At 33.5% G+C, this 13391-nt stretch overlaps 1 protein-coding gene across 2 annotated transcripts in view; it reads left to right on the top strand.

The window, feature by feature from the left end:
• LOC145331844 (uncharacterized) overlaps nt 1-13391 on the top strand; it is a 79054-nt gene that overhangs the window by 57724 nt on the left and 7939 nt on the right. For both annotated transcript variants that reach the window (XM_080176693.1, XM_080176694.1), the window contains one exon: nt 4338-4460. In XM_080176693.1, the coding sequence (XP_080032819.1) occupies nt 4338-4460 (123 nt within the window). The remainder of the gene's footprint in view (nt 1-4337; nt 4461-13391) is intronic.

Below are 13391 nucleotides of genomic sequence, written 5' to 3'. Positions count from 1 at the left end.
TACAGCTTGAATTATAATGCTGCTACGCTCCCTACCCACCAACTCGAACATATTAATCATAATTGAGATTGGCGCAATAATCAAATACCTTTTGTGTGGCTATTAATACATGGAACGGAATATAAATTATATAAAAAAATTTTTATAAGTACAAGAATTTAGGTGTGCTTCCACCTAAACCTGTATATTAACAACCCAAACCCTCTTCAGATCCCCATACATTTGATTAAAAATATAGATATTTTAAAATCTTCACTTAACCTAACCTAATATACCTTTATACCCATACGTTTTTTTTGGTATAAATGACTGAGAAAGCTAAGATTTATAAAGTTTTTTTTTTTTTTAAATCATCTTAGATAAAGATTAGGTAGGTTAAGTAAAGGTTAAGAGAGTCCCACAGGGATAGTACCAAAAAGTAAAATAGCTCCTAAGGGTTAGATCCCTCTGATAATAGATTTTAAATAGGTTTGAGTGAAAGCACAAACAAATTCTAATTGTTGTATTAATATTTTAGAATATATTGCCCTATCTTCTATTGAATCCCCCCGCCTACTTTCATTCAAATAAGTCAATTCCTTTTCTCTTTACCCCCCCCCCCCACTCCCCCTCCCTCTCTCTCTCTCTCTCTCTCTCTATTTCTCTCTATCTCTCACATATTCTCTATTTCTTTACTTATTTCCCCTAGTTACTTTACTTTTCCATTCTCCTCTCTCTCTCTCTCTCTCTCTTTCTTATTCTCTCTATTTTTCTTTCTTTCTTTCTTTCTTTCTCTGTCTCTGTCTCTCTCTGTCTCTGTCTCTCTCTCTCTCTCTCTTTCTCTTTCCCTCTCTTTCATTTTCTCTCTATCCCTCACTCTCTCTCTCTCTCTCTCTCTCTCTCTCTCTCTCTCTCTCTCTCTCTCTCTCTCTCTCTCTCTCTTTCTTATTCTATCTATCTCTCTCTACTTTTTACTTTTTCTCTAAAAATGTTAATTATTAGGTAAATAATAATTGGGAATAATTTGTTGATTGTATTTATAATAACAAGGACAATTGTACATATTTCAATAAGTAGCGCAGCAATAACAAGTTAACGCCATAATTGGCAAACTGTAACATACTAGGATATTTAAAAATAAAACAATAGTCTAAAAATGTATGTATATCCCCAATGATGATAAACACATGAATTAGTTTAGACATTGTTTGTTTGAACCTTCCAAACAAGATATAATAAAAGTATCCCCAAAGTTTTTTAAGCCAACGAATAAGAGATTTTGTTTATATAACATTGGATTTAATAGAAACTATAGATCATTATCCCCCCCCCCCCTTCATTCCTATTAAATATCTAGTAACGTTTCAACTTACAAAACATACAAAAACGCATAAACCTCGGACTAATGTAATAATTGAAGAAAAGCCCCGGTGATAATAATTAGTTTATCGATGTAATAGTAATTAGTTTACATACGCTCAAGTACTTATTAGCTTACACATAGCAAAGAGAGAGGGGACAATGAGCTGTTTACTACACTAGTCCCCAAAGTCTTATATGTTTTCTCATTTGTTGGCTAAACAACTTTGGGGACTTTTAGTCAATTTTGATTTGTTGGTTTATTAGTTGGCCAAAAATGTTAAATATCTGATAAGTAAAACTAAGATAAATATTTTTTTAAGGGGGTTGGGTGGGTATCAGAGCTTGTATTCAGGGCATAATCCCCCCCCCCCCTCCTCTTGGCTGAACACAAAGCTATAATTAATGTATGTCAGTATGTCCCTTAGGAAAAAGATCAGTTGAAGATTTAACTTTATTTTAATAGGATTTGCAATTAAAAACATCAAACTGTTGCTATTATGTTATTGCTTCGCTTCTTTGGACAAGCCATGTTGAAAATAATTTAAAACTGGAAAGCTAAAATATTCTAAACTTCCTATTTGATATTTTATCAAATCAGATAAAGTCGATAATATATTGAAATTTCAAAAGATTTTATATATGTAGAATATAGAAAGAATCGATAGATGATAGTATTAGGGAAGCTAATATTTTAAGTAATTATCCATAAGTAGTGAACAACAAACAAATCTAGGATGGACAAACGAACAAAGTGAGTTATAGAACGTGATAATAAATAGGATAAGGATACCACCAAACAGTTTTTGTAGCATGAACGACAAACTAACATACAAAGAACTTTTTTTACTAAATAGCATTGGGAATATTTGCAATAAATATCAGTCGTCTATCTTAAATAGGTTCTCAGAAAATAAAAATGTGCCAGACAGACGAATAGACATGCAAAAGAACATTTTAGATTATTGTGTAGGCTCGTAACTGAATTAGTACTTTTTGGGGGAAGTGATAAAATACCAATCTAGTTTCTATTGTAAAATCAAGCTAAAAAGAAGATGATTTTTATTCATTTCATGTTTGGCACGGGCGTGCATTGGAATTTTATAAAGAGGCTGGTGAGGAAGGGGGGTATGACGTAAAGTGTCACTTTTGTGTAAAATTTTTGCTTGTTCATTAAGATCTCGCTACTCGCTGTTTCGATTTACCTCTTTCATTTTATGGAAGTTTTACATGTGTCATGTTATGGTTTTATTCTATTTTTACTCTTTAAATCTAGAGCATTTGAAAGGTTATAGGCAATTTTTTATTACCCTACCCTCAATTGAAGCAAAGAGTCCCTAGATGCTAGGGGGGCAGTTGATAGTTATTATCCAAATATCTTTGGACCCAAGTAGATTAAAATTAAAAAGCTTTATTTTTTATGACAATTTACAGGAGTATAATAATAGGTAAATAATAAGTGGATTTTGTGAAAAGGGAATTTTGTCGCCAATTAGGTTTCTAATAAAGTCCTCTGATATTGGTATATTCGTAACTCCATAGTCAGTGAAGGGGACAGAAGTGTGGAATATGAGGATTATAATTAAATCATCCAGCTTAGAGAAACATTTTTATCAGAGTATGCGATCATCTCACACAATATCCACGTATTCTATATCCATTGTTATAATTCTATTGTGAGCGCTAGCAGTTTCGGAAGTAATGCACTTTTAAAGATGAAACGTTTTGATTTTATCCTGAATATATTTTACATAATTTTTTGTAAAGAAAAGAAATATTATATACCTATAGATATATTGATAAAAAGGTAGATAGATTGTATCAAATATACATAAATACTTCACCGAAATACTGACAATAACAATTGCAGATTTGCTTTTCTATCATGGCTATACAATGGCCGATAAATTGATGTACATCCCCAATAATACACAAAATTACCCCTTCAGTATTTAAAATAAAAAACCTTTGAACACTCAACTTAATGATACAACAAATCATAATTCACTTAAGTCCGCAAAGTTGTTACGCCAACGAATAAGAAAAGGTTATTATAAAACTTTGGGGACTAGTGTAATAAACAGCCCATTGTCCCCTCTCTCTTTCTGCTTTTCTAAAACAGAATAAAAAAATCGGCAATCCACTAACTAAAAAGTTTCTAGGTAGGTTTGCTACACAAAAAAATATGATATATTATCAACTTTACTAAACCCATCACCAATCCAAGGTCCCCACTGGTGTATCTGAATAGTCAACGTCTCCAGTATGAGATATAATTGAGTGATACGGTGTGACAGCTACTCTAAGATGTATTGACATAACATAATTATACGGGAGGACACGATAAAATAATCCATCTATACATCTGTCTATCAACCAATGGAGATACTTTTGTATAAAGTAGTATGATGTTCGTCTATCTATTTGTTATTACTTATAGAAAATATGTATTTATCTTATTTCTATCATCTTTATATCTTTCATTTCTTTAAATCTATTCAAACGGATATCTCTAATACAAAGTAGCTTGATGTCTGTCCGTCCGTCCCTTAAGATCTCGGTAACCACTGAACCGATCGGATTCTAATCTTCTGGGTATATACCTATTGGTCCTGTGGTGGTTTTAAGCTATTTTCTTGGGGGGTGGGACACCCCCCCCCCCCCAAAAAAAAAAAAAAAAAATGTTTTCTGGGGAAACTACTTAACATAAATTGGCAGCACCAGAAAATTTTTTAAAAAATTACCTCATGGGGCAAAGCCCCTAGAGGCTAGGGTAAAATTGTCGTCAATTTAGGTTGCTAACATGGACTTCTTTTATTGGTATGTTCGTTTATCCAGTAGGAGGGACCTATCAATCTATTTAATGTATCTAACTATTTATCTATCTATCCATTAATCAATTTAAACATTTATCTATCTAGCCATATTATTTTGTCTATCTATTTAGCAATATAATACTGTTTGTTGTACAATAATACATCAGATTTGTATCTATTTAGGGTCTTGAGGTTGACCTACTCGAGTGTATGCTGGATCAACACGGCAACCACGTGGTTCAGAAACTCGTGGAAAAAGTTGATAGTACAGTCCTACAGTCCTTTATCAATTCATGCATGGGAAAGGTAATTATTTTTTTAAAGACAGTCCTTATTTACTTGAATGTCCAAAATTGTTTTTAAAGGTTGATAGTACAGTCCTTTATCAGTTCTTGAGTGGGAAAGATTAATTTTTTCTTAAATACAGACCTTACTCCCATAAATGTACAAAATTATTTTTAATTTTTCCTTTCATAATAATACATTATATTATTTTGTTACTTGATATATATAAAATTTTATTCATCTTTTCATGCTTTATTTATAAACTAGCGGCTACGCCCCCAGAGGATTCTAGGGGTACTTGAGGAGGGAAGAGTCAAATTTGATAACCCAATATCTTATTTTAGATTTTAAAAGAAAAAGTAAAAATTTTTTTCTTTTTTTTTTTGGGGGGGGAGGGTAGATATACCACACTTTTCTGGGATCTTGCTGAGTCAAGTATCAACTGTTGGGAATATCAAAGGATGACTCCATGCAAAATTTGAGCTGGATCCGGCCAAAACCGGCCGTGAATTTTATGAAAAACCGGTTTTTTCCGGTTTTTAGGGGGTATCTGTAAATCGATTCAGCTGGAGCAAAACCGGTTGGAGGTACAAAAAATTTTACTTCACATGAAATTTAGCCAATGCAATTGCCTACAAAAATGTACTTCATCATCAACTTGATTGGACAACTCTTTCCCCTCCTAAATGTCCATTAAAACCTCGGAAACGGCAAAAATCGCCAAAAATCACGCCTTCGGCGGCAAATAACGGCTAAACGGTCAGCCGGAGGCGAATGAAACATAAATAAAGAAATGTCTGCCTCAAAAAGTTGTTCAACATCAAAGAAATGCTTGAAGTCTCTAAAACGACTCCTTCCCCTCCTTTAAGGGGAAAAACTGAAAAAACGTGATTTTCAAAAGTATGCCCAATTCGTGGGTGTGGGGGGCACTGAACCCGTCACCCCAGGGTCACCAAATATAAAGTCTAGGCGGCCCACAATGCTGAATTTTTACCAAGTGAAAGTCTTGTGTCATTATCTCTTATGAGAAAAAAGTTATTAATTAATTAAAATTTCAAATTGTGATTTTTTGATTGATTTCTTTGATGAAATGACAGGCCGGTCAATTTTCAGGCCATTTTTTGCGGTTTTTGGGCCGTCACGCCCAAACGGTTTGAGATAATCTCACGGGACCTTTTGCCCAACCTAAGTCTGGTTATTTGTGAGGTCTAGGAAAAAAAAACAGACTTACGCAAAAGATTATAATTATAATCTTTACACAGAAAAATGGCACGAGGTGAGGGTTTGAGGGGGCAAAATGAGCCGACCAGCGATTTTTGACGGCGCGCAGCGACGTCGTGCTTCATCCAATCCGGGATTTTTTTTTTCTTAGACCTTACTAATAACCAGGCTTAGGTCGGGCAAAAGGTCCCGTGAGATTATCTCAAACCGTTTGGGCGTGGCGGGCCGAAAACAGCAAAAAATGGCCTAAAAATTGACCAGCCTGTCATTTCATCAAAGAAATCCATCAAAAAATCACAATTTGAAATTTTAATTAATTAATAACTTTTTTCTCATAAGAGATAATGACACAAGACTTTCACTTGGTGAAAATTCAGCATTGTGGGCCGCCTAGACTTTATATTTGGTGACCCTGGGGTGACGGGTTCAGTGCCCCCCACACCCACGAAGTGGGCATACTTTGGAAAATCACGTTTTTTCAGTTTTTCCCCTTAAAGGAGGGGAAGGAGTCGTTTTAGAGACTTCAAGCATTTCTTTGATGTTGAACAACTTTTTGAGGCAGACATTTCTTTATTTATGTTTCATTCGCCTCCGGCTGACCGTTTAGCCGTTATTTGCCGCCGAAGGCGTGATTTTTGGCGATTTTTGCCGTTTCCGAGGTTTTAATGGACATTTAGGAGGGGAAAGAGTTGTCCAATCAAGTTGATGATGAAGTACATTTTTGTAGGCAATTGCATTGGCTAAATTTCATGTGAAGTAAAATTTTTTGTACCTCCAACCGGTTTTGCTCCAGCTGAATCGATTTACAGATACCCCCTAAAAACCGGAAAAAACCGGTTTTTCATAAAATTCACGGCCGGTTTTGGCCGGATCCAGCTCAAATTTTGCATGGAGTCATCCTTTGATATTCCCAACAGTTGATACTTGACTCAGCAAGATCCCAGAAAAGTGTGGTATATCTAGGGGAGGGTTGCCCACCCCCCCATTTTTAATTTTTGTTAAAAAAATAAAAAAATATTTTGGTTTTTTTTTTCATTTTTTGGGGGGGTTGGGGGTGTCCCATCCCCCAAGAAAATAGTTATAAACCTTCCCGGGACCTATGAGAAGCTACCCTGTTAAGGAGAACCCAATCGGTTCAGTGGTTAGCGAGATCCTTCGGTACAAACACACAGACACACAAACACACAGACAAACAAACATCCTGTTACTTTAGTATAAGGATTTTACTTGTATAAAGTTAAGACAGAAATCAGGGGAAAGGAATTGATGATGACTATAAAATTATTATTTAAATCTATTATACAAAGTAGAACGACGTTTGTTGGTGCTTGCTTACATGTGAAGACCGGAGCACCGAAACCCCCCCCCCCCGCTTAGTTTTGACAAAAATCAAAAATAAGGGGGAAGTAGTTTTTTAATGTCTGGAAAACGTCAAGGAGGAAAAAAGCAAGGCAAGGCAAAGACTTAACCCCCCCTTAATTTTGAAGAAAATCAAAAATAAGGGGGGGGGGGGTAGTTTTGGGGGACTGTCCCCATGAAAACACTTCTGATATATTCTCCTTAAGACTACTTGTTCAGGGATACATCAATTACTAAAATCAGTCAATAAATAAGGAAATTATGCCCCAAAACATGAATATCCCTGTAATAAGGTTTCCCCTCTGGCATACTGGATTTACTTGATTTACCTCACTCAACTTTCTGGCGTGTTGTACAGTGAAAAAACTACCCCCCCCTTATTTTTGATTTTCTTCAAAATTAAGGGGGGGGGGTTAAGTCTTTGCCTTGCCTTGCTTTTTTCCTCCTTGCCGTTTTCCAGACATTAAAAAACTACCCCCCCCCCCCTTATTTTTGATTTTTGTCAAAACTAAGCGGGGGGGGGGGGGTTTCGGTGCTCCAGTCTACCACATGTAAGCAAGTACCCGTTTGTTTGTCTGTCTGTCTGTCTGTCAGTTTATTTGTCTGTTTGTTTGTAGCGAAGGATCTCACTAACCGCTGAACCGATCGGATTCTCCTTTACAGGGTAGCTTCTAATAGGTCCCGGGAAGATTTATAATCATTTTCTTGGGGGGTGGGACACCCCTAACCTCCCCCCCCCCAAAAAAAAATTTCTTTAAAATCTAAAACACGAAAAATTAGTTTGATTATACCTCTTGGGGCAAAGCCCCTAGAGGCTAGGGGCGAAGCAGCTAGTATATTAATAGATCCTTATTATATTGTCTGTCTACTATATTGCAAACATAATAAACCATTTGATTGCACGACCTTTGTCTGTAAGACCTATCCCTTGTTATGTGAAAGGAAATAGAGTAATAATAAGAAAGAACTGTAGAATATTTTCATATAAAATGAACAAGAACAAAATTATCTAAAAATAGCGCAGCAAAAGTAACAAATAACAGAAAGTTAATACATACAGTGTTAGTGCAATACAATTCATTGTGGCCTTCCCAATGAAAACTAAATTTTGTTAATTAAGTTTGAAATATAGTGCACTCATCAAAAGCAAGCAAAGCAGTTTCCCCTCTTTTCAATAATATCAATTTTTGATGATTAATCCCTGTGGTGGTCCCTAAACCTTCAGGGCCAGTACCTGTGGTGTCCTTACCCTGTGGGGATAACCTGTACCTAATATATCCTTCCTGATCCAACGTTAAACACTCCCTCCCTCCATTATTTTCAATTCATTTCAAAGTAAGGGGAGAATCTAACTTTGGGTGAAACGAATGACATTATTTTTTGCAAGGAGCATTATCGGCGAAGATTGGTATAAGTGATATGTAATTTAACCTATAATTTATAAATTATAAGAAAGTAAGGGATAAAGTTTTATTTAGAGAAGCCACGTTTATGTATAAAATTTTCACATAAAATGAGAAATAAGTGCATAAACTTTCTGCATTTAAAAAGACAAATTTTCAACAAAAGAAATAACATAGCTAAAAACTAAAACCAATTTTAACATTGACAATAAACTATATCAAATTATCTACTTTTCGATCTTACTGATAACTAAATTTCATCTTTAGCCTATCAACTATCTTTCTTTCTGAGATCTAAATAAATACAAATCCAAAATATTAGATCCCTAAAAACAGTAAATTTATAGATTAAAAGCACTGAAACCATGTCCCCAATCCTTTACATAAATAAGCACATAGCACTGATATACATCTTTATGTAATTAGAATTGTTCCAGTGGGAAAGCGCCATTTTTATATTCACGCAAAATGTGTTTATTATAAAAAAAAACATAAAATATGTTGCTAAAACTATTTTTTGGCAAGATATGTGACATGTGTGTTCTAAAACTCTTTCCTCTCCTTATTTTCTTTGTTATAAGTTGCGCGAAAATTTAATCGAACAAATCTAAAAAATCTTGATAAAATATTTAAAACAAAAGTCAGACTTCTATCTTTAATGATATCTGAGGAAAACCTATTATCCCTGCATAAATTTATATCCTATAGAGCATTAGAGATAGACCAACGGACCAATTGAGTTGCATACTTGATGAAATAAGTTATAAAAAATTACTCCGTCTTCTATCCTATTTAACAGCTGAGTAAATCTCATTTGACAAATAAACTACAAACTTGTCATTGAACTTGAACTTGAACTTGAAAATCTAAAACCCTGCAAGGATTTAGGGACTTCCTGGCAATTTGCAAAATAAATATTTTCAATTTAAGTTTTTCAATTAAAATATTTTGGCAGGCTCTGCAATCCTGGAGTTGCATTTAATTGAGCATTAAAAGGATTATAAAACCTTAACTTCTAGGAATTTAAATAAATTACTTCATCAAAATAATAATTTAATAATAGTGTTTTTTTTTTACAGTATATATGATCAATAGATTGCTATAATTCATATCATAGATCTATAAATAGAAAATGAATATATAGTTAAAAAGGGATTTAAACGGTTGTAGAAAAAAAGCAAAAAAAATTAGAATTAATGATATTAGGAGATTTGATAATGGATGATAAAGTGTTGTACAACATAACCCCAATAACGATTAACCAAAATACCCCATCTGTAGAATGAGAAAATTATATAAAAAGTTTGGACAGTTATAGTTGGAAGCAACCAATGTACAAGTAGTCATAATTTTTATGCCAACCAATTAGAAGTTGAGTTACCAGTGTAATAGTCCTATGCCCCCTCCCTTCCTGACTATTAGCGACAAAAAACCCATTTGATTAACAACAATTTGTCTGCAAGTCCTAACCGAGAAAGGTAAAGTTAAAAAGTAATTTAGTAATACGTGGATGTTGTTGCAGGGAAAAAATGTCGTGAATTTAGGTTGCTAACATGGAACTCATTTATGGGTCAGTTCATTCATCCAGTAGGCGTGTAGGGGATGGATGGGGTGTATCGTATTTAACCACTGTCTGTTTAACAATATTAGAGAACATGAAAATCTGGTGTAAAATCCAATTAATAATATATCCATTTTTAGACTAGCAAACGTTAAAAATTTTTTCTATAATTCTTGTCACTATCCCTGCTTATGACGTAGGAAGAAAGAAGAACAAAAAGATTGAAATAGTTTTAATTTGGAACAAAATTTGCCACAACTTACTTTACTATTTAATACATCAATTAATTTCATAAATTGAACGAGTTAACAGGAATGTAAGCTATTGGATAATAACATTTTTTTCACTACTTAAACACCTAAAATCATATCATAATAATGAAGCATGTTATTAAAAAAAATAAAGAAATTTAAAATCGAATAGTCATTCATCGCTACGTAAAATGAAAAAAAATTATGATAAATTTCCTCGTGGCCAACTACACTGGAATCCATTTTACGATTTTTATCTTATTTTCTTGGAAAATTGTCTGTAATACGATAAGATATATGATTTTTAGTTAGGCTTAGAACCGGTTCTAAACCAGCGGATGTTAATAGGTTTCGGAGCAATACTGGAAATAGCTTTCCTTGTATTTCCATAAGTATTTGTGTCACTTAAGATCTCGTAACCAGTTGGAACGATTACATCAAGACTGTACTTTTTAGGTAAATGATGAGGGGACGCATAAAGCAGCAAATTCAGATTGAGATAACAAAAGGATAGATGAAAAGTTGGAAGGGGTACATTAGCATAATTGATAATTGGACAGTGGACACGTATTCGCAATAACAATTAGTAGAACAGAACAGACAAGGATTCAAATCATTATAAAAAAGTAACAGGATCTGTGTGTGTATGTACCGAATGATCTCACTAAAAAATGAACCGATATGGTTCTTCTTTTCATGGTAGCTTTTCATAGGTCCTGGTGGCGCCAGTGTTGTAGAAAATGAATAAGAAACAGCTGATCTAAACATATTAAAATTAGATATTAAAAAAAAGTGCCACTACAGTCCTTAAGAGGCGTAGCCGCTAGTATGGTCATGATATGCTAAAAAAAGGGAATGCACTTGTAAAAAAAAGAGGCTTCCAGACAAAAATAGTGCAATCAAATGATTGTTTTCGGAATACGCGTTCGTGTTCCCCCTATGATATCCATATATCTTATAAAAATCTTGGAAGGTTTTGTCAATATTTGAAAATGGTAAAATAATGTAAATCAAATGTTATTTTAGTAACAAAGCTACCATTCAAATATCCTTTATAAGTATTTTTTCTTTTAATAAAAAATCCTTTTTACCTATTCAGTCGGATGTTTGTAATTATTAAAAAGTTATTACAAACGATGGCGGTTTTCTTTTTATTGCATTTGTAGCAAAAAAAAAGTACTTTATAGATTATTTTAGGTCAGGTAGGGGTTAGGGGAGTCCCATGTTGGTAGTTACTCGTTGGGATGTATTCTCCCGCAGGGGATTAGATTATTCAAGGGTACTTAGTATAGGTTTCTTAATTTTGACAAAAGGGCTATATTGAATCCTCTGAAATAAAAAAAGGTTAAGGATTTTTTATCTTTTCATTCTCTCTCTTTCCATTTTGTAAATATTTAAATTTTATCTATATTCTGTCAATCTTTGTATAATATTAATGTGTATATTATCATTTTTATATGAATATTTGAATACACTGCTTTATCTCTCTCTCTCTCTCTCTCTCTCTCTCTCTCTCTCTCTCTCTCTCTCTCTCTCTCTCTCTCTCTCTCTCTCTCTCTCTCTCTCTATCTCTATCTCTCTCTCTCTCTCTCCCTCTCTCTCTCGCTCTCTCTTTCTCTCTCTCTCTCTCTCTCTCTCTTCTTTTTATCACTTTGCTGTCATTCTTTATATTATACTTTTTTTGTACAAAATATCTTTTAAAGAAAAGTTTTTAGATAAGTTTGTATTCTAAATAACAACTCAGCTAGTCAAAGACAGACATAAATTTTACAACAAAATGTCTGCTGCCATCCTTAAAACAAAAGGGGTAATTTTGTGGTATTTTGTGATGCTACCCTCCCCCAAAATAGTTAAAAACCTTCCCGGGAACTATGAGAAGGTACCCTGTTAAGGAGAACCTGATCGGTTTAGCGGTTAGCGAGATCCCTCGGTACAGACACACAGACACACAAACACACAGACATCCTGTTACTTTAGTATAAGGATAATTTAGTTTTATTGCTAAATTTGTAGCTTTTCAAGAGTAATAATAAAATATAATAATCTTGGACTTTGATTGTATTGATAGTTTCATAAAGATAGGACAATTATAAAACCATCCCAAGGCCAATATAAAGCTTCCCTTAATTGGAGAACTGAATCATTTCAGATGTTGGCAAGATCTTAATGAGCATTAAAAACCTTACTACTTTGCATTCTACGGGGAAATGAGGATAATTATTTGACTATATATTAGTCATACACCAAATTGTATAATTTTTCCATTGGTTGGATACTTGTAAATATTTCCGGTAAATCAAAAAAGATATATTATAGAGGAGCTTTGCTGCTAAAAATCTCTAACCCGCTAAAATCCACATCCCAATATATCTAATATCTATATTTGTAAACTTTTTAAGTTTTTAACTTTACAAGGTTTTAGGCAAAATCCTATTTATTGGAAGTTGAACCACTACTCAACCCAATTTTTAAAAATATCAAGCTATACTAAATAAATATCGGATATCCTACTAGTTTTTAAAGAAAATTCCTTATTATAGAGAAGCTTCGCTTTGAAAAGGTATTTTTAATGCTTACATTTATAGAAGCTACCAGTATTTTTGACAAAAAAAGAGGGGGGGTTATAAGTTGTCCCCTGGTTAATTAAAGTGAGTGTACACAGTTTCCACTAAACTTTTCTAAGCAAATCTTTCTACATTGTAACTCCAAGGACAATTATTTGTATAAGAAGCGCAGCAATACAACAATTAAAATATAATAATTCTAGCTTTTTGGTTTGATTAAGACAGAATAATAACTCCTTGATTGTTCGTCGTTGTCTTATTGTTCATCAAACTACTTCTAGTTATTTCATGGACCTAACATAGTAATGTGTACCATATGAGTGATTTTGTTTGACATAAAAACAAACAAAGCAAATTACAGGCACCGTAAGCTGACTTACAAGTTAAATTCACCATTTTATTTAGAAAAAAAAACTTAGAATATAACTGTTTTTACTGTTGACTTTTACAATTTAAGTAAAATCATGGATTCAGGTATTGGTCTATAGACATTAAATATTTTTTTTTCCAAATTCTCTATCTAATTACGCTTTTGATATTTAGTAAATATTATGGAGATAATTGAATTAAACCAATTAAAACACAGCTCTATA

Source organism: Acartia tonsa, chromosome 11 (assembly GCF_053477335.1).
Source record: "Acartia tonsa isolate MP-2025a chromosome 11, ASM5347733v1, whole genome shotgun sequence".
NCBI lineage: Eukaryota > Metazoa > Arthropoda > Copepoda > Calanoida > Acartiidae > Acartia > Acartia tonsa.
The sequence above is the reverse complement of the archived record's forward strand: the minus strand, read 5'-3'. Positions and strand labels throughout refer to the sequence as shown.